The 21,507-nt window shown below is 34.6% G+C and overlaps 1 protein-coding gene across 2 annotated transcripts in view; it reads left to right on the top strand.

The window, feature by feature from the left end:
- LOC148170516 (uncharacterized) overlaps positions 1 to 21,507 on the top strand; it is a 114,379-nt gene that overhangs the window by 84,279 nt on the left and 8,593 nt on the right. For both annotated transcript variants that reach the window (XM_088043496.1, XM_088043497.1), the window contains exons 2-3: positions 9,358 to 9,563; positions 15,824 to 15,959. In XM_088043496.1, the coding sequence (XP_087899622.1) occupies positions 9,358 to 9,563; positions 15,824 to 15,959 (342 nt within the window). The remainder of the gene's footprint in view (positions 1 to 9,357; positions 9,564 to 15,823; positions 15,960 to 21,507) is intronic.

The raw sequence follows: 21,507 nt of genomic DNA, 5'->3' as shown, positions 1-21,507 counted from the left end.
CGATTTCTTATGTAAAAAATGGCGAGAAGAACGATGCCGTAAACCGCATTCCAATTTCTGTAATAGTTTCCGAAATATTAAGCACGAATGGTTTCGAACCTTCAAAAATTTGGCCCTCTGGCGACAACCCAAAAATTCAAACGGCCATAACTGAGTTAATAGTAGACGAAAATTAAAAATTCTTGTGGCTTTGGATTCAGCGTGACATTCTGCGTAAAATGAACTGAATTTTGTTGAATTTGCTTACAAAATAAACGAGACATCGACCAAAAACAGTTTTGAAGAGTTCATTTTAAGGTGATTTTCAATCAATGGTTTCAAAATGAAAACGACGTTTAATAGCTTTGAATTATACATCAATCGAAAGAGGAGCTCGAAATCTATCTACTGGCCAAATTTGAGAGCGATCGGACAAATAGTTTACGAGTTATCGCCAATATTAAAAAAATTGAAAAATTTTCATCGATTGAGTCGGAATTTTTTTTCGCGAAAAATCGACTATCGAGTTTTGGCCTTTTGATAACATTTTCTAACGTAAAATGAACCGAAAAAAAGAATGGCGTAAACCGCATCTCAATATCTCAAATAGTTTCCGAGATATTTGCCTTTAAAAATTAGGAAAAATGAAAATCAACTTTCCGAAACTTTGATCGACCATAACTCAGTTATCTGTTGCCGGATCTGAATTTCAATCCCAGATTTGGAATCTGTGGAAAATTCTGCGTATCTACACTGATGTATAATAACTCAAGTTTACTCCAAAAAATAAACGAGATATCAATAGCAGAAATTGGTTGAGTTTATTTAATAAATAAACGAGGCATTGGCAGAAACTGTTTTGAAGAGTTTATTTTGGGGTGAAACCAAAAACTGTTAACGTCGTGAATAAAATTAAAATCCGTTTATGACTAGAAAAAGCGTCAAAATATCGATAGGACAGCGGAGAACACTTGAATAAATGAAGTTCTGTTTCAACAAGTTGAAATGTACTCAGTGAAATGAACTTTGAGAAAAATCGCGTATACATCAGAGGAGAAGGAAGTCTTTGAACGACAACTAGTTTAAGTGGAAGCTCTGAGCTTTTGTGGTAGATATCGCCAAGAAAGTAAATGAAACCAAATCAAATCTCCTTTGTGAAAACGTCATGTCTCATGCTTTACATTTATTTTGACTTTATTTATTCTTTATCTTTATTCACACTTCAATGCGCAATTTCCGCCCCAATGCGATCTATTTCTTTAAAAAACCTCGAGACTTTTTTACTACTAATGCCGTTAAGTTTATTTGTGCACAACCAGTGCTGGTTTCATGGCGAATGCCTACGACAGCATAAAACAAATATCCGTGTGATGGTTATTAGTGCAAATATTTATTCAGGGGAGAAAGGTTACGAGACAGATCAAGCATTGAGCAGGATATATTCATGCTGAAAATAGAGTTACGTAAAGAAGGGACCAGTTGCCTTTAATCTTCTTGTTGAAAATCTTCTACAGACCCTATCGTTCCAAACGCGATTTGCATCCTATAGAATTTCCGAACGGAGAGAAAATTCCGAAGCAATCTCGTCCAAAAATGATGTTTAATTAACAACACGACATCCAATGGGACGAAATCGGTCGATACTCCAATAAAAAAGAAATAGATCTATTTTATTCATGACATTGAGCAGTAATGAGTCATACGAGGAAGTTGGAACTGTTTTATTATACGCTAACCAATAAAACTAAATATTGATGTTGTGCAGACGCCGGTTTCCGAAGGGTGAACAAATATTTTGAAATAGTCACAGCGTGGGTTGCCGACGTGTTCTCACATGAAAAAATATTTATTTACGAATGCGGATATTGACTGTTGTGTATTGAGCGGTTACAGAATGCTACAAGTAGATATAAATGTCAAAAAATTTACAACCGCTTGTGTGAAAACGAATTTCTTCATAAACTCCAGTTTTAGTATTTTTAGAGTTGACCATTCAATCGCCATATGTTGTTTTGGGACTAACACAGCTTTTCAATTCATTCCAATTATCGGAATTTTTGTTTGAGGAGTAAAAACACGACTTTTTTTCATTATTATGTAGTCTAAAATGTACGTACCGAATATTAAAATATGTAATATGAAAGGAACTAGCATTCTGATCTGGAGAAATCAAATGATAAAAGTCCGTCAGAAACCAATCCAATTGTAGAGAGAGATTAGATTTTATAAATAAATGATTCAAGAAAATCTAGAGAAAAGGGATTCTGGAAAGTTGTAAGTCATCATCAAAGAAAGGTCATAAGAAGTATTGCAAGTGTTACTTTCTTTATTTTTATGAACTTTTCGCAAACATGCTGAAGACATTCTTTTATTTTCTCAGAATCTTAGGTATTTATCGGATTTTTTAGGACGAGAATCCCAGAAAATTTTCAGGTTCTCTAGTTTCCAAATTGATTTATTCTTAAAATTCAAACAATCAGCATCTAAGAGAACGAAAGAATCGAACCAAATTATAAATTCGGAAATTTGAAACGTCTGAATTTAGAAAACCGAGAATTCAAAGAAAGGGAAAAAAATTCAAACTGAAAGATTTTAAAGATTCTGAAGAATTAAAAATTTTAGGACATGTAAAAGAAGAAATGGAGAGTTTTTCAAGTTCAAAGAATTTGTAGAATCGAAAAATATTTTCCTGCCATTGTACTGTAAAGAATTTCCCGTCCTAACTGTCGATTTCCGGAAAATTCTTTGTCAGATCTTAGCTTGGCTACTTTCCAGAAATGTGTCAGTTTATCGACTTTTTTTATAGTTGTTTATTTCACTAGGCTGAAAAATGTTCTTTTGGAAATGTGAGCAAAGTATTGAAGTCCGAGCATTTCCAAAGCATTTTCCAAGCGCGTTAAACATAAAATTTTGTGCGCCGACAATTAATAGTTTTTTATTTTGACTTTTGGTTTGAATTTGAAATGTCATTCGCTTAATTAGAGAAAATTTTCAAAAGGTTTAATTTAGAAAGTCAGAATTTCGTGCTTCTGTAAATTTTTTCTATAATTTTTTTTAATTTCCATTATTTTCCAGGATCATTGGGCTCCACAACGGCACACGAATTGACATAATTGACGTGTATACAGTGATGTCAACTAGCAAAACAAAACCAACTACTCTAAATGTCACTTTTGATTTTCTTACCGCAGATGAGTACACAAATGTCAAGAAAAATTACGGAGGCGCACAAAATAAATTTTCCTGATATTGTACTGTAAAAATTTTCCCAACCTAACTGTCACTTTACATGTTAATTGTAAAATTTACCAAATGTTAACATTGACTCCTGAAGATTTGCTTTAAAAATTTAAAGATTTTGACGATTTCCGGATAAAATTGATACGAAACTTGGCAGCAAAGTTTCTTATTTGACTCGGAGCTTAGCTTAGTTACTCTTCAGTAATGTGTCATTTTCCTGACTTTGAAGTAAAAAACTATAAATCTTACGCGTTCTAAAAGTTGTAAAAGTCTAAAAATTTAAGAGATACAGTAGGTATAGAATAATTTGAGTTACTAAGAGTTTTAAATAGCCCAAAACAAAAATTAAAGAGTTTTTGTGTAATTTATAAATTCTGTTGGATATTGTGCTGAAATGGAGAAGCCTAAAGAAGCGGCAAAATCAAAAAATTCAAGGATCTGAAGCATCTACAGAAAAAGAGATCTGAAATAAATGTTTGAAACCTTTGGAAATAAAAACTTGTTGATTCTAAAGTATCTGATTATTATAAAAAAGAGACCAACAGGATCAGAAGGGCTTTTAAAAAGGTCCGAATGGGCGCTGAAAAATCCAAATTCCCCTCAAGATTCAAAGTATTGCATATTTTTCATCGAAAATCGCCGATTTTATTTTCCGCTCTTTAGTTATAACAGAAATAAAGTAAGAGCTTTCCGGCATTGATCCAGGCTCAAAAGTGATAGATTTCAACAATTTATAAAATTGAACATGATGATTTGTGCGTTGAAAATAAAATATTTGTATCGCGTATTTCTATTTTTAGAATAACAAATCACGAATATAAAAATGTCATTGTATAAAAACAATAGAAAAACATGACAAGCGTTGTATCTGTAATATTCCATGTTTGTAGTTGTAAGTTGAAAGAGATAACAGGTCACGTAAAAATGATGGTGACAATCAATCAGCGTAGCGTTTCCTTACAAAAAGCAAGCATAATAATTACATTTTTCTGTCGTAAGTCGGGTTCATTTTATGCGAAGAGCTCGTGAATGGATTTTTTATTCAAATTCATTCGAAAAGTCACCAAAATGTGAAATACTAAATTGAAGATTTACGTTCCACGCACCTCGACAAAAAGTTTTATATAAATATATCTTCCGTGGTTGGTGTGCAGCTTGTTAGGAATTTTATCCCCGCCTTATCGAAAATATGTCTTGATACAAAATGGGGCAGTCTTAGGGTTGTGTATCGTCAAGGGAATCGGTATTTGATCGTCAATAGACTCGAACTACGATACATCACCTCCCTCGGTGACAATCCTCGCCTCTATCCCCGTCTATCAGATCCCAATTTAGCCGAATCCCCAAGCAATCAACAGATGACACTGGTTGCCGCAGGGAATTACATAACATCTTTTTATTAATCGATTTTGTTTGGATTACAGCCCTGGGAGTCGTCTTGTATTGTTAGATATTATCTCCAAATCTCATTTTCTTAACGGAGAAACGGGAGAATAATTCAGTTGGTGGTCTGTCAAATTCAGTGGTCAATGAGACCGTGAAAGAACATTGTGCACCGAGGGAGCAATGTTTCACATAATCAAAAAGAGCGTCCGTTTATTTGGCATTAAATTGAATGCGCTCATGTATTTATAAGGACCCAAAACGAAATTCCCGTCCCGAGTTATAAATATAAATGACACAGCAGTCCCACAGAGCTCTGCAAGGGATCATTTGCAAAACAAATTAAAGAGTTAACATGATGCAGCACTTTAGAGATTAAGTCTGTCCAGTAATGGAGCTAAAACCAGTCATGTCAGCAGTGTCGCTGTCATCTTTAATCAGTTTGTTTTCTCCAACTGTTTTTCCTTCGCTTTAATAACGCCAGAAGCGGTATCGGTTTTTCTCCTCTTTACAAATATGAAGACGTCTCCTCGCATATTTTTCATAGACAATCCTTGAATTTCGTATTCATATTTTTCTTTGAAAATATTTTTGTGCCGTGGTAACATCTCGACTTCATTGCACAGACACAAACAACTCGACGATAAATCCCTTCTGGCTTGAATGGCCTTTTAATAATTTCTAATAGCGCCCTGTCATAAATCATCGGGGTATTTCAGGAAGTGCGCCTGTGGTTACTATTGTTTAATACTCTTTGACGTATGATTCAGTTATGTCCTGACTCACAGGACTATGACAAACTCCACTGCTATGGAGGGTGACCTCCCTCGAATAGGGGTCGTATCTGATACCAGAATGAACAAAGTTAAATGTGACACTCCGATTAAAACGCCCCATGGCATTTTAATATTGTATTTTACTAGATAAATCCTCCACTTTTTTTCCTGTTGCAGTTTTCACGGCAAAACGAAATAAAACGTTTCCGATTGCTATTACCAAGTCACGTATTGCTGCAGATTTGTCTCTTAACTTGATGGAAATTGAGGCTAAGTCGAAGTAAATTGTTGGGTGGAACCTTAAAAGTCAAGTGAACAAAGCACTGCATTCGCTGAAATCATTTATACAGATGTATGCATTGAGAAACATATTGAATCGAAAGCTTTACATTTATCTCGAGCTGAATACGAAATATACACTCACCCTCCACTCTCTTCTTTCGTTTTATTATCACTGGAAGAAGAAACAATGAATACAATAAGTTAGGCAATAAACTCTACACGCTTATCCATAAAAAAAGATTTGCCGGAGCGCCAGAAGTACTTCGTTATAATTATCCACATGATTCAATGCCAGTAGTCAGGTAACATCATTAATGCTGGTTTTAGTTAAAAACATTTTTTACAATCGATTTTCACCAAATCCACTGCTGTTTTGCGCTAAATTTTAACGTTAATAGTTGATGCACAGACAGGTTGTCAACCAACTCAAATAATTCACAAATGTGTTCACGTTTATTGGATGTTTTTCCGGATCCATCAAATTTTAATTTGTTTTACCATTTTATTATTGCTTTTGTACTAAAATTAAATGGATTTTTAAAATGTCGGACCGGCAGCCAACAAAAAACCGCTCGCGGAAGTTTTTATTTCGCCTTAAAATTCAAACTCGTTGATTTATTACAAAAAGTGAATTTTTTGTTTGACTCTGGAAATAAAACTCTAAATTCGACGTGGGTTTTGATCTTCGAGAGGAAAATTTTGAACGACACGTAAATGCGACCAAGTTTAAGGCAAAGTTCTCAAGTTTAGAATCTCTCAAGATGTCAGATTTTTAAATTATATATTTCGACAATTCGAGCAGTTTTATGTATTTGCACATTTGCGTTGTTTTAAAAAACACCCATATAAGGAATTCCCTGTACAAATTTTTACATTATTAGATTCTTATTTCTTACAAAATGAGGAAGTAAAATTCTTATTTTGCTATGACTACAATTTACACATTTGAAGAGAAAAAGTGTAAATTTAAAAATCTCAAAATCTACATTTTAGAAACTTCAAAAGGTCAAAATCCAAACATTTTGGAAGTTAAATATTTTAGAGGAAGTTTGGAAAAGTTGGAGCTGGCACCTTTTAGGAAGTATGTTGATTTGCTCATCTAGATTAAGTACAGATAAGTTTCCCTCTCAAGGGTAGGCGTCTCACCCCTTTTCTGCGTTTAATTTAACTACTTTGGGGCGTACGTAAGTAATACTCCTATTTGTTTTTTGCCGCCGTCCTATTTTAACGTTTTTGGAGGCATATAAATAGGCCATAAAACGGCATTTAGCGGCCTAGGCCTACAAAAAGGAAACTAGTAGGACAGTAATGGACAGGAATAGGTTGTTTTATGCCCAACATAGCCGGTAGACGAGCAAACTGGCAGAGTAAAAGTCTTTTGGCCAGAATATTTTTTTTGGTTTTTTAAATTTTGTTGGCTCCGCCTCGTCTTCGCAATGTCACTCAGACTTCCAAAATATTATTTTCCGGCCTTGTGATTCAAATATCTATTGTGGTCTTAATTTTACTAAAAAAATTGGAGAAAATTGTGTTGGAAATGCAACTAAAAATTTACTCAGCAATTGAAAAAGTGACTTTTTACGGATTATCAAACGCATTGTGCTCTCAAAAATTTTCCGGACAAGGACCAATAGGAATTTCCTGAGAAAATGAAATTATTTAACGCTCAGCACGCCTCGATGGAAATTTTTGTTGTCAGAAAAGGGGTAAAACCAGAGATTTGGAAAATAATAGATCCGGTTACCATATGGAAATTTGGACATGCGTTACACAAAACATGTGCAACAAGAATTTTTATTTCCGTCTCTACCTATTGCACTGATTCCTATCGCTGATACGCTTATGCAGTATTGTTTCTCTCGTCAGGATGGAACCAATCAGAGATCATGACGTAAAGCTAATGTCAGTAAAGAACTTTGAATGCAAAGTTTTGTGAATTTAAAGGTTTTAGACGTTATTTCTCTTGTATGTTGCTAAATTTTGTGACAAGGTTCTTTCATCACTAGTTTGATTTCGTTTTGCTGTGTTTTAATGTTGTAACTTTCATTCCTTAATAGGCCGAAGCTCTTCTACATCACGTGGAGACTATATGAATGCGATAAAACCGATCATTTATAGCTCCACAATTAAACAATATTGATACAATTCTCAGTGTGCATAACTTAGTTTTCAATAGGTTTAAGGTCACACTAATGACAAAATCAAAATTACCAACGTGTGGTAATTCAAACAGCCTAGATTAATTGTAAGAACATAGAAAACTTTACATTATAGACCCAGACTTCTAAAGAAGAAAATACAGAAAGTCTCTTTTAAGATGTATTTGCCACTATTTATATCAATTTGATTTTGTTCCTCGTCCGAGTGTAAGAAAAAAGCGCAGTCTTCTCTCGGTCTGCCACGGTCTTCTTTTACTCCTTTCTACTCATTGTCAACCTTTTTGCCTCTGTCCAAATCTTAAACAGAATCTTATTTGCTACAATGTCACAGGTTTCCTAGCCAGTTCTTCTTTCTGTTCTTACTTGTCGTCAGAGCTGTCCATTATTTTCTTAACTAGTTCTGAGCTTCATATTGTTTTGATGTTCTCAACAATCTACTTGTCCCTTTTTAATGTATTTTTTTACTGCTTTCATGTATATTCCTTCAATACTTTGAACATTTCTCCATTTATCCAATTTAGTTAGGTACACCTTGGATTTTTATTAACTAGGATATTTCTTTCAATTGAATCTTGATCTTTTCTCTCTTCGTCAAAATCCATGTTTTTCTTCCTCTCCGTATGTTTGGAGACTTCCGTTCCAATTATAAATCATCTGCTAATAGCATAATAATTCACTTTCTTTGCACTTTGTAGTCTGTGGTTAATTTTCATATTTTGCTTCTCAATTTCTCCACAGACGACGATTTAGTTCAGAAACATGCCAGTTGTAATATTCCATTGTTTTTTTTCACTAGTTAGCCCTTATTTGTACCATTTCCATTCTACGCTTATTACAAAATCTATTTCGACAATTCTCGTTTAAATGCGTCTTGAGCCAAAAATTCCTCTTTGAACTCACTTTCTGTCGTCTGTAGTATGCGACGTCGGTAGTTTTATGGTGCTGAGAGAACTTGTTGTGTTACAGTACGTTGGATTACTCATTTTGCTTTGATCTGTCACACATTACAATTGTTGTCAATCTGTTGTCAAATTTTAAAATTAGCCAATCAAAAACTCTCCATCCTGGCGAGAGAGATAGGTATACATTGTATCCAGTGAATGCGTGCAATAGACAAGGACGAAAGTCGTAAAGCTAGTCGTAGATATGTTTCTAAGACTTTTGACTATGTCCCCCTATCTATTAATTACTTAATTGCGCAGACTAGAGAAGTAAGTTAAGAATTTTAAAGCTTGAAACCTTAAATTAGAGCAGAAATTATTGATGGCCGACGAATCTCAAACCTTGAGAAATCTCCAAAAACTCAAATTTTTTTTTAAGATCAGAGACTGATAAAATCTGAAAATTATAATATTCGGTACTTTATATTTTGGGAATTAGATACCTAAAATTTACGCAATAAGTTCCGCCAAATACCGCCGCATGATTAAATTTTACGTTAATTAGCCCCTATGCATAAATGGTGGATGCGCCAGGACGTCAAATCCGTCCTATTATACTCGTATATCTAGTAATTATCGATTTCTCTGTTGTTTCAGGTGGACTCTCCTTGCACTTGACGGACCTCCGTATCCCAAGTCCTGTTGTGAGGAATCATAATGCTCACTTGGAGTGCAATTTCGAGTTAGACGGCGAGACGTTGTACTCCGTCAAGTGGTATAAGGACGGCAATGAGTTCTATCGCTACGTACCACGTGACATGCCACCTGCTCAAGTCTTCCCACTTCCGGGTGTCTCAGTTGATGTAAGACCTTTCAAATTCTGACACATTTCGATCGATATCATGCAGTTTTAGAATTTCATCCCCAAACTAAAAATTTTGTATTGTTGAGTTGAAAACTTATTATTTCCGGCTTCTTCGAGCTTTCATCCAATGAATTTTTACACGGCAGCTTGCGTCCAAATCCGTGAACCTTTCAAGGAAGCTTCGACTTGAATAAAATCGCGCTGAATCAGTAATTGTCTTATTTCTGTAGCGTGCTGGCCACTGCCGACACGCATACAAGCTTTAAGCTCGCAAAGTTGGTACAAAGCACGACCGCTTTTTATCGAACGAATTGATTTGTCAAAAGCGTGTTTTTACCGACTTCGAAATTATTTTATTCAAGCCTCCATTCGTTCAACTCTTGCTATTTTACGTGGAAGTAGAGAAAATGGGCGAAAAAAACGAGTATTTACAGTTAAAAAAGATATATTTTGAGGAATGATAAAGTGAAATTGGCCAGTTTAGCGTGAAGTTTAAATTCAGGCTTCGTTGAAAATCCAAGTCAAGCTCGGGTTTGCGGCTGTATTTCACCCGTCGTAATTGTCAGAAATCTAATCACATCAATAACCGCTTTGGCCTTTATTGGCACTATTCATCAGAGTGTTTGGAAAGTTAACCAAGAAGGAGCATCGGTTCCTAATTTTTATTCATGTCGTGAATTTCCCTTCGAAAATCTCATAATCGTTTGAATATAAAAATCGAATTTTGACATCGCCGATGAAATTTTCGAGCGCGCCGGAGAGTGTCGTCAACTGCGACAACGGCGAGGGCAATGCATCGATAACAACAGTATCACAAGGAACATGAAGTGGAATTGCCGAGTGCAGTAATATCAGCATTAGCTAGAACAGCGGTAATATCAATAGAACTCGCCCATTACAGCCGGTTGTAATGTGCTTACAACGCGAAGAGCGTTATGAATATGATGCATTGTTATCCAAGCCCACCAAGCAAGGCTAAGATATTAAGGCAGTATTTCTCTCTAACAACCTCGTGTTATCATAATGCTGCTCGCAGGAGCGAAGAATATCCTATTTAAAAGATTTGCGATTTAATTTTTTGCGTAAACACCGCCAGGAAATTTCTTAGTTGGTGTCAGTTTTCAATTTCCTATCCTATCCAGGAGACATCTCATTATGCTTACGCTTTGTTTAATGTAATTTTTCATCCGGGGACCACTATTGCCTTGATATTCTAATTATATGGAAATGAATCATTTCAAGAATTCCTTATCTACGTTGCCGAGGTGTTTTCTCGCGTGTCGTTATACTAAATGTTGATTTATGGCTTCGTCTGCCTGCTACTTCCTCACAAAATATGATAATGCAACTTCAAGAACACCATAAATATCAAACCTCACCTTAGAATTTCACAATTAACATTGCATTGTTATGATGAGGCGGCTGTGACAGAGCACAGTAGGCGTGGCTTTCGAGAGTGGGGATAGTAGGATATATAGCGCAGCACAGGTCGTTTGGTTTAGTTTAATCACCATATTGGTGCCGGAAGAACGCTGTCAGATTTTTTCCCTATTTTATTATTAAACGTCTGTGTTATAAAAAGCGCAATTTATTTGAGTCTCTCGTAATCCACCGTCAGCGTGGAAATATTTTGTTTGCATGCTGGATGTTCGTGCGCTTTAATGCAAATTCTAAAATTATAATGTGTTATTGTAATAATATAATTGAAGAAAGCTTCGTTAATTATCCTGCTCGAAGCAATAAAGAAAATGGTCGCGGGTTTTACTGTAAATTGGTAATATAATTAAAAATTGTAAAAAAACAAAAAATAATTTGATAAAGAACACCAAAAGCAGTAGATTCGAAGATAAAACAGAGAGAAGACAGAAATAAACGTTTTAAAGTTTCAATTGGTAGAAATGACAAAGGACAAAAGCTGCTGCAAAATAGCAAAACAAGTAATAAAACAATACAAAAAAAATGTTGATGTGAATTTACAAGAAATGGAAGGTAGCACACAATAAGAAAGTCAATAAATTTTAACAAAAATAAGGACAAAAGCTAATATGTCAAAAACAGTCAGAAACTTTACAAAAAAGCTGAATAAAGATAGAAAAAGGAGAAAATTAAATATTCGGAAAATTGCGTAGACCACGAAGATTAAAAAATTTAAGAATTAAAAGAAAACAATAAAGGAACAAACTAAAAATGCTAAAAAAATGCAGTGAAGCAGAACGAGTACAAACAGAAATCAAAACGATGAAGAAAGAGAATAAGATTCCAGAAAGATGAAAAAGAGACAAAAAGAGAAAAAGCACAGAAACATAAAATTGAAGATAATACACAATATTACAAGTCAAGATATTTTAACATAAATAAGGACAAGAGAAAATATGTCAGAAAAACAGTTAAAAACAGAAAAGCTGAATAAAAATAGAAAAAGGAAAAGATGGAATATTCAGAAAATTGCGTTAGGCTACAGGGATTCAAAATATAAATTAAAAGTAAACGATGAACGAACAAACTAAAAATGTTAAAGAGGATGGAGTGAGGCAGAACGAACACGAACTGAAATGAAAAGGAAAAAGGGTCTAAATTGCCGGTGAAGAAACGGAATAAAATTCCAGAAAGATGAAGAAGAAACAAAATGAGAAAAAGCACATAAACGGTAGCAATGAACAGAATGCAAAGTGCAAAGAAAGAATTTAGCAATTTTGCTAAAAATGGGAGATAAGCCGAGCCATGGTCCCGCAAAGCCCCTCGTGTTATTCGCCGATTTTTTTCCGCCCAAATTTAGTGGAATAATTATTTCCCGTTAAATCCGGCGCTCTGAAAGAATAAAACCCAACACCACCATAATGACAGCGGGCATTAAAAATGAACGCGATTCGGTGAGCCCCACACATTGACCCTTAGCACTCAATTTTTATTTTTGTTGCTTTTGTTGTGTAATTCAGTGAACATGGTGTTAGTAGAAATTTATGTAAATTACGAAACTTTTCTGCAGAATAACCAAGCTTCATGCGATGTAAGTGTTTAATGTGTTGGCGGGTAACGACTTATAAAAATTTCAGTATGATTTTGTTGTTGGCGAATAAAATTTCCGATGTTTAATTAGAAATGTCGTAAAAGGAGCTGCTTTTTATTTCATTTTTTATAGTAATCGATGTGCAGATTACGTTGCTTTGGTGACGATCTTCAAAAGAAAGAACTTGTTGTTTGAACTTTGGCTTAGCGTGCGCTTGTATAAAGCATAAGTAGATTTAATGAAATGATAACAGAGTAAAGTATGCTTCTAATTGGAGAATGCGACCTTTGAAAGAAAGAAATGAATGGACATGTCAACAGACAACGCGGTTTAGTTGAAGCAAAAGTACCCTTATCTACCAATAAATTAATGACTTCAAAGATAATTACAACAGAACTCAACTTTCACGGTCTGAGTCTGATACTGTCAACGATTTTCGATGCCCGTAACTGCTTATTGCTGCGATCAAACTTCAACAATCCACAAATCACCTTTATACAACCCGACATAAAATGACGCTTTGTCATGAAGTTGACACATTGGTAGTGCGAGCCTTTGGCACATTGTTTCCAACCAAAACTGTTTTATTTAAATTAAATTAAATTTAATTTAATTTGGAAATCTGTTTGTGTTGTAATTCCCACGCTCGTACATAAATAAAATTAAACGCAGAGATAAAAAAGTTGTATCAAAACATGATGTATTTATCACGACACAATCACATTCTAGACGCAATTAAATTAATTCTGGCAAATTTGATAAACCGTATCGTGTCAGAAAACAATGGTTAATCGATGCGGAATTTATGCCAACTGTTTCGCGTGCCAAAATTTTTTTTAGAAATTTTATTGTATACATGCGAGGTAATGATAATGAATTCTGCTTTATAGGAGCAATTTCCACAATGTGAACGCAAATTAGTGTCTATAATATTTAACGCAACGCTAATTTGTTGCAACTTTAAATTCAAATTACCTTCAGTTAGTTTCAATTATCTTTTGATTAATGACGCTTTTATATACAGGAAGAGATAAGATTTAAAATCAAACCATCTCTTCTTTCATGAAGAATTTTTATTTGTCAAACGTGGGATCTGTAGCTGACAGGAGCTTATTTCGCTGAAAACACTTAAAAATTTACTTCGTATTTTGAAACAGTCTGGTGCACTGATAGCTTTCGTTATACATTTAAGGCAGCTAATATGGGAAATGAAACGCGTTATTTAGTGTCTGGAAAATTTGCAAAATGAAAAAGTTAACTTATGCAAGTATGTAGTGAAAAGAGTTTAAATATGCGCGCCTGCATTTATTCATGCAAATGTGTGTTTATCTTTTCAGGTTTAAACATTGCTGGACTCGGATTTAGTTTATGGATTTCAAAGGTGGAATTTTCGGAGAATTCCGGGTTTTGAAATTCCGGTTTTGGGATTTCGGCGACAGTTTCATCATAATTTTAGTAATTGGATGGTCTTACTAGATTTCGGCTTTTAGAACTTTGAGCGATTTTAATTATTCCGCCACTAAACGATCAGTAGAGAACCTGAAGTCTCCCGAGAACAATGAAAAAAGTTGATAAAATCCAATTGATTCAAAATATCCAAGAAATTCGAACCAGACTATTAAATTCAAATTAGGAATTAAAGAAATATTAAAATTTTCAGTTTGGCCCTTATTTTTCGATTTTATATTTGTCTACAGTTTAGAACATTAACTTAAATAATGAGGAAGAACCGGAGGATTTAGAGATTTTTCAGAATCCGATAATGTAAAACAAAACGGAATAAAAATAAGAAGAAATTGGAATCATTTTTGCATTTTAAGATAAAAATCTGAGATGTTTTAAAAATCCAAAGTTTCCGGCCCCTGAATGATTCACACAAAACGGTCAGTTGAATTTTTTATCTAGTTGGCTGGCACATTGTGAACCGAATGACAGATGTCACTTTCTTAGAAACTAGATACAAAATTAAATTGACCACACAGTAGATAAGATTGATTTTTATCCATTTTTTATTAATTTTAGTTTTAGGAAGTATCGTGTGATCCATTAAATTTCAGTTTTAGACAGACCATGCATTTTAAACGTATGTCGGCGACTTCTTCGCAAACTGTCGAACAGTTAGTTTTCATTGGTCCAAAACTGGTGTGGTGGTATAAGTTACGACACGAATTTGTTTCTCAACGCGCATGGAAATTTAATGGATCACTCGATATGTCAATAAGGTTGTAAATACGTCAGATTTTAAGACGTCGGAAATAATTTCACCGCGGCTGTAATTAGTCTACTTATTTTAATTTTAGAAATGACAATTTACTGAGATATCTACGATTTATAAATTGTTGAAGAAAATGTCGTAGGTATTGAAAATACAATTAGAACATCATTTGAAACAAACCACAATATCATTTTAGAGACGACTATAATAATCACAAGATCAATTTTGATTATTATTAATGAATCATTGGTATATTTAATGTAAACTTGTATAATATTGACAAAGATAGGTAAATAAGTAATGTATGTCAGGTATAATTAGCTTGTGAAATTCCATTGAAATAACGTCGAATATTTTTGAATCGAGCTTTGCATTCAGAATCAGGAATCAATTTAGAAATCTTGTTGACTCTTTTGCAATACTAAAATACCGTCATTAACTGAAATTAGTGTGAAAATAAGTAGGTGAAATTTAAAGAAAAATAAAATTGTAAAAGTCCTTTGCTCTTAAATACGCCCTCAACGATCTACAAACCGAGCCATAAACGTGATCTGGTAATAAAGTAGCTTTCAGCGCAAAATTTTAAATAAATACAATACTTAAAAAATTCAACGTTTTGCTCGGTTCAGCTCTATTTTGGTTTGCGGTTGAGTGGATTTTGCGGCCATTAGACGTGGAAAAATCGTGAATATTAAGAGAAGGGTCTGTGAATTTTTCGTGTAGCTTTTAGTGAGTGACGTCCGGATATATAATGTTATAAATGCAGGCTGTAGTATTACAACATGACGCAATCAATTTTCTCAGTAGACTACCTTACAAGAAAGGAGTGATGTATCACCTAGGGGTTTGAAGGGGCCAGACTATTGACAGAAATTGGAAATAGATTGAATATCGACCTTTTATCAGACAGCTCCGGCATTACATATTCCGAAAGCTTTTATCAAAGTTATCAGTTAAATTGGTTGTTTAACCGAACGACTTTAAAATAAACTTTGAATGCGGAAAGTTCTGATATTTTGCGATTCCTCTCTTTCAGATGCACAACTCCAGCGAAACCGTTGTAGTTTTGTCTTCCGTTCAACTCTCCAGCAGCGGTGTTTACAGATGCGAAGTCTCTGGAGAGGCTCCCTCCTTTCAAACCGTCACCGAACATGGCGAGATGCTGGTCGTAGGTAAGCCGACAACTTCATTTACGTCGTGTCTGTAATTATGCTGAGAGCATTTCCGCACCAAATACTTATCGATTATCTTAACTCGTATTTTTGTCATTAATTCTGCACTCGCTGCAAACTTTCAAAGCTTGAATATGTAAACTAGACCATTAATCTGGGCAAAAATAGAAAACAAATAAAGTAGTTTAAGGAGAGAGCTTAAATTAGTCGACGGGGAAGCGACGAGGCCTTGTCTCGATTGGTTTAGCTCTCAGCCGCGCAGTAATTACATTTAAGAAAATTGGTGCTCCTACTCCGGAACCGGAGTGGTACAGAATGGCTCCGGAAATAAGTTAACATTCCAGGATTGGGAAATGTCCCGGAGGAATAACCAGTTCTGTTGTTGGACCCCTGCCGCTATCGGCATTTTAACAATAAATGAATTCCCGATTTCTTTATTGAAATTGTTGATTCTTTATTACGCCTTCTCATTTACGCCCTTAAACCGGCGACGATCTATGAATTCTAATTTTTTATTTTTTTCCGGAATGTCGCATTTAACTTCTTTCAATTCCATCCTTCACATGTAGTTTGCTTCGGTCGCTGCCACTCTCCAAATCGAAACTTTCAGATTTTAAGTAACGTGAACCGTCATTGAAACTTTTTCTCAAGTACAATTGAGTATTGAAACTGAACTGTACTTGTTCGTTTAGAACTCCAGGTTGCATAACTTCTGCGAATGTGGTGTCAGATTGCATGGAGTCGTAAAAGACGGCGTTAAATGTCAATTCTAATTTCGAATTAAATTCGAGCCTCCATTAAATCTAAACGTTATCTGAAAATTACAATCCTCCAAGAGATAAATGACTTTAAGTGTGAACAAATACCAAAAACTGGAAGAAACACGTAATGTTAATTATTTTGCACGGAATGCGGTGGCATTGCGTGTAGTGCCAACCGCAACTGCGTGTGCTACGAAATGAGTTACTGTCACTGGAGTTAATACCTACGGATGGACGGAATTTACATGTGGTGCGTTAAATCACTGTATTGACCCAAATGGAAAGGTTTTATTGGGTGGGTATTTTTATTTGTGAAGTGAATACTGATTTTTTGTTTATCTTGTTCGAGAGCGCATCTCGTAAATTGAACGCTGATATTTCCTGAACTTTTCTAATAACGGAAAATACTGCACGAGGATTCCAAGCATTGAATAAATATTATCGGAACTTATTAGGATGTTGGTACTTACTGACGATTTCACTTAAGAAATGAAGTCCTGGGGTGGGAGTCTACAATTCATACGAGGCAAAATTCCGTAATGGGCTTCGCGGGTTCCACAGCTTTACAGAAATGAAATTCATACAATTCGGAGCTGGGGAGCTCGAAATTAAAAAACTTTGTTTCCAATGTTTCGCACAAAAACGGTCAGTTTAGGATCTTGCGACCAACCTGCGAAACCTTGAAGTCTTTTAGGCTGCAACGCTGATTTTTTTACCACTTTTTCGACGAGTTAAAAATTGCAATAATTGGTTGGGATATGACATCAAAATCTGATCACATTGAAGCCACTATTTGTACTTTGATTTAAACCATCGTCGTATTTTAAATTTCTTTTCTTACGTTTACTTTCAATACTTTTGCTTAAATTTTAGGTTTAAATTCAACGGTCGGAAAGAAAAACAGAAAAAATGGTTTCAATGTGATCATAATTTCAGATCAAAAACATGAAAATTTGGAATTTTGAAAATTAGGATTTAAAAAATTTAGAATGTAGAAAACCGAGTTGTGTGCGTGAAATTTTAAATTATTTGGAAACTAAATTTTAAAATAAATTGTCAGAACTGCTACTGCTACAGTAAATTTTGCATATTGATGCCAATGTCACGAGCCAAAATCACGTCTAATGCTTAAAATATTACCATTTTTTCCCAATTTACTCCATAAATAGCTGATATTTTTAGACCTGACTGATGCCACAGTGGTCCCGATCGCAAATCTAGCTGGAAATAAATCAAATTTCGTCAATTTTTGGAGTTGAATTTTGATATTTTCGACATTCATCAAACTTTTTAAAGCGAATCTATTAAAAACTGTTGCAACATTGGAATAATAAGTACAGCCTAATGCGATTTTTTTAATGGGGCTAATTTCCAGTTTTTAAAATTTTTAATTAGGTCGGTAGTGTTATTATTACTGTCTACTTTTGTTGTGGATATTTTTTTTATTTTTATGTGATTCAATACTCTCCCCAACTGTATTTTTATCATTCACGTTGATTTTCATTGGAAATTTTGAAAAAAAAACACCAAAAATTTACGATGATATGAGCTTGTATTCATTTTAATTGCAACCGCCTGTATTTGATTGTATATGGTTGAGATTTTTCGAATGCGTAATCTTTAATGGTTCTTTAATGAGACAGAACTAGTTCTAGACTGAACTATCTTGAAACAAATTTTAAAACTCTAGTTAAACTTTATCTTTATTTTAAACTTAGAAAGGAAACTTTAGAAAGCAATATTCCGAGAAAAAATAGTTTTCTTAGTTGAATGATCAATGTCACAAATTTGCAAAATTCAAAATCAGTTTGAAAAATTAGGCTTGCATGTAGAGTCCTGATAATTTGGTTGAAATTGCAATGCAAGGAAGTGAAGTTGTTTTTGCTGGTTGTAGATACAATTCTGATAAAATCAAAACTTTTATTAATTATTAATTTTAGAACAATATTTGTTATTCAGAAATTCAAATAAACAACTTGATTTTGATTTTTGTCCAGCTAGATTTGCCAACGATATTGAAATCTAAACTGAACTCGTAAACAATTCACAGCCTGAAATTGTTTTTGGAAGCCTTGAAACAAACACAAATCCCTATAAAATCCTATCAAATCGACGATTATATTTTAATAAAATCAGGTGTTTGCGTTTTTGATAATCGCGGATTTTATCGTAGTTGCACAGTTCAATGTTTTCATAAGGTAGATTTTATATTTAGTTAACACAAAACATTGCAAAAAGTTTCAGGAATTTATTTAGAGTATCTGCACGCTGTATTTCACTATGTTAATAAAGCTTTTGTTTAAACGTACGTTTTTTTTCCACCCGGGTGTATACAGTACGTACCAGAATTGAAAAAATTAGAATTGGTGTCATACCCTCAATCGAATCGGAAATGATCATAATCGTGCTTCCTGCAAACTAAACAAAAATATGCGAACGATTTCCCGTTTGGTTTTTCTCTAAAATTTACGCCGTGTAATGAGCGACAAATTCGTAATGTCGTTTGTGTCGCAACGGCGGAAAATGCGGTTTTGCGCGGCCACACAGGATTCGTTCGATCCTTAGAAGCATTTCTCTTTTAATAAAATTGTCGCGCCGTTCAACAGCTGTGCAGCATAATTTTCGCGAGAGGCTTTTATTGTAACGAGGCACCTATTTGGTATTTATAAATAATTAAGTGCGGCGCTCCCTAAAGTTTGGCGAAGTATGACAGATGACGAAAGGGCTGAGCGCACACGTTAGTCAAGTCCCGACATTAATAAGGGAACATAGCCTTGAGCTGCGTGAATAATGGCCCAGTCCTGGCAGGAGAGCATGAACCAACCAGACAGGATTATGCCAGATTAACATAAGACACAGCTCAGCTTAGCGTTGTTTTGGCAGTGAGTAATTACGGGACGGTTTTTCATCCGGATCGGATTTTTTTAAATTGCATCCGCCGCGTCCCGTTCATTTTAAATGAAAATGTAATGACCGACTCGACACCGAAAGATAATTATATTGAAATAATAGTTCCTGAACAGGGCAATGTTATAAATGTGCTTTCACTATAATGTCGGAACGCTTTAACCCTTTTAAAGAGAAATTAGACAGAATGAGAGCAATTATTCACAGAACAAACAAATTTGTTCTCAATTTAGGCCGCAGCGGTGCGTCAAAATGATGCTCCTCTTTTGGGTGTAGCGGAACGAATATTTAAATTGACGCAATGTCTTTAACGAGGACATTCTATAGATAAAGGGTTGCGCGAAATTCATTAAATAAACTTCATGTTTGCGTAGATAAAACGAGAATATCATCTCTGTACTTCAATCAGAATATTATTTCGGAGGAAATATCGACTATGCAGCGGCGTTCCAAAGCTCGAAATAAAAATGAACAATATCCTGGATTAATCTCCTCTGTTAGAATGGAGGTGTTGCAGATAGAACAAAAGCGAGTGGCGTTTTTTGCGTTTTTTATATTTACCACCACATTTTAAAGCTCTAAAATAAGCTTTAGAAAGCTCAACGCTAAGTACATTAAGTTGAATTCACCAAGTCCGACGAGTTTGAACTAAAAATAACATTTGTGATCAAATACATAAAAGACTGGGCTAGGAGACTCGTTAAAAGTTTCTAACCAAAGGAAGCATTAGACAAGCTTTGAAGTATTTCTTGGGTTTTTTTGAATTCATTAATAAAGTTTACATCGAGTTGCAAAACTTTCGAACCGACTCCACTTCCTTGAATTAAAGAATATGAATATGTTTTAGACGAGGGCATAAAGTAATTAAACTTATCGAAGAGAAATCGAAAAAATGCGAATATCACTGCTCGGCTATTGACTTGGCAACCGCTCCGAAACTGAAAAATTAAACAGATTTGTCTTTCTTTAACCAACACATCCCGTTCTCATTCTCGGAGTACAAACAAGAAAATTTCCGGTTAACGTGGAGGATCATCAGCACGAATTTACTGTGACCTATTACTACTAAACCGAGGTAGTTACAATGGAAACATATTACCTATCTACGATTAATAACTTCCGCTATAAAACGCGACATTTGACGCTAATTTTATTGCGATCAATACGTGGACTAAAATAGCGGAACAATTTCGTTCCAACGTGACCAAGGGTTGTTTTTTCAAATAATGACCGTCACAAGAGGACAAGGATAATTATACGTGAACAAAGTTTGTGGTATTCAGGTTGATGATTATGATGTCGACACAAAGGGCATGTACTGATAATTATCTTTGAATTAAAACCGGATATTGATTTCTAATTTAGAAGAAAATCAAAAGAGGATTTAATACGCACAGCAACAAGGTATAAAACCAAAGACACCACCTCTGCTGATAAAGCCGATAAATTTTGGGGCATTTAATCTCATTTTGACGTGTGTGAGGTCCCCATTTAGTTCCAGAACGTTGTAAACTGTTACCATGTCATTAATTCACGCGTCTACATGAAAGATCGCTATAATTTAACGGGTTTAAAATCCGCCTCATTATCAGATTTTCTTTATCGAGCTCTTGAGATTCGCTCATAAAGATAAAAGCTACATCTCACCGAAAAATGATAATTTTTGGAATTTCAGTAGAAATTTATAACTCGAGACATTACGAGCATTTCGCAATTTAAATAGTTCATTATGAACGGAAATGAGTTGCGTAAAATCTAGCTAACCTTATTATGCTCGTTCTTTATACCTTTCAGGTTCAAAGGCTACAAAATTTCAAATCCTTTTAATTTTTACGATTTCAGAACTTTAAAAGCTAATGAAAAGGTAAACGTTAAGTTAA

This window comes from Gnatocerus cornutus, chromosome 8 (assembly GCF_029298725.1).
Source record: "Gnatocerus cornutus isolate USDA-ARS CGAHR chromosome 8, icGnaCorn1.1, whole genome shotgun sequence".
NCBI lineage: Eukaryota > Metazoa > Arthropoda > Insecta > Coleoptera > Tenebrionidae > Gnatocerus > Gnatocerus cornutus.
This window is presented reverse-complemented; position numbering and strand designations above follow the sequence as displayed.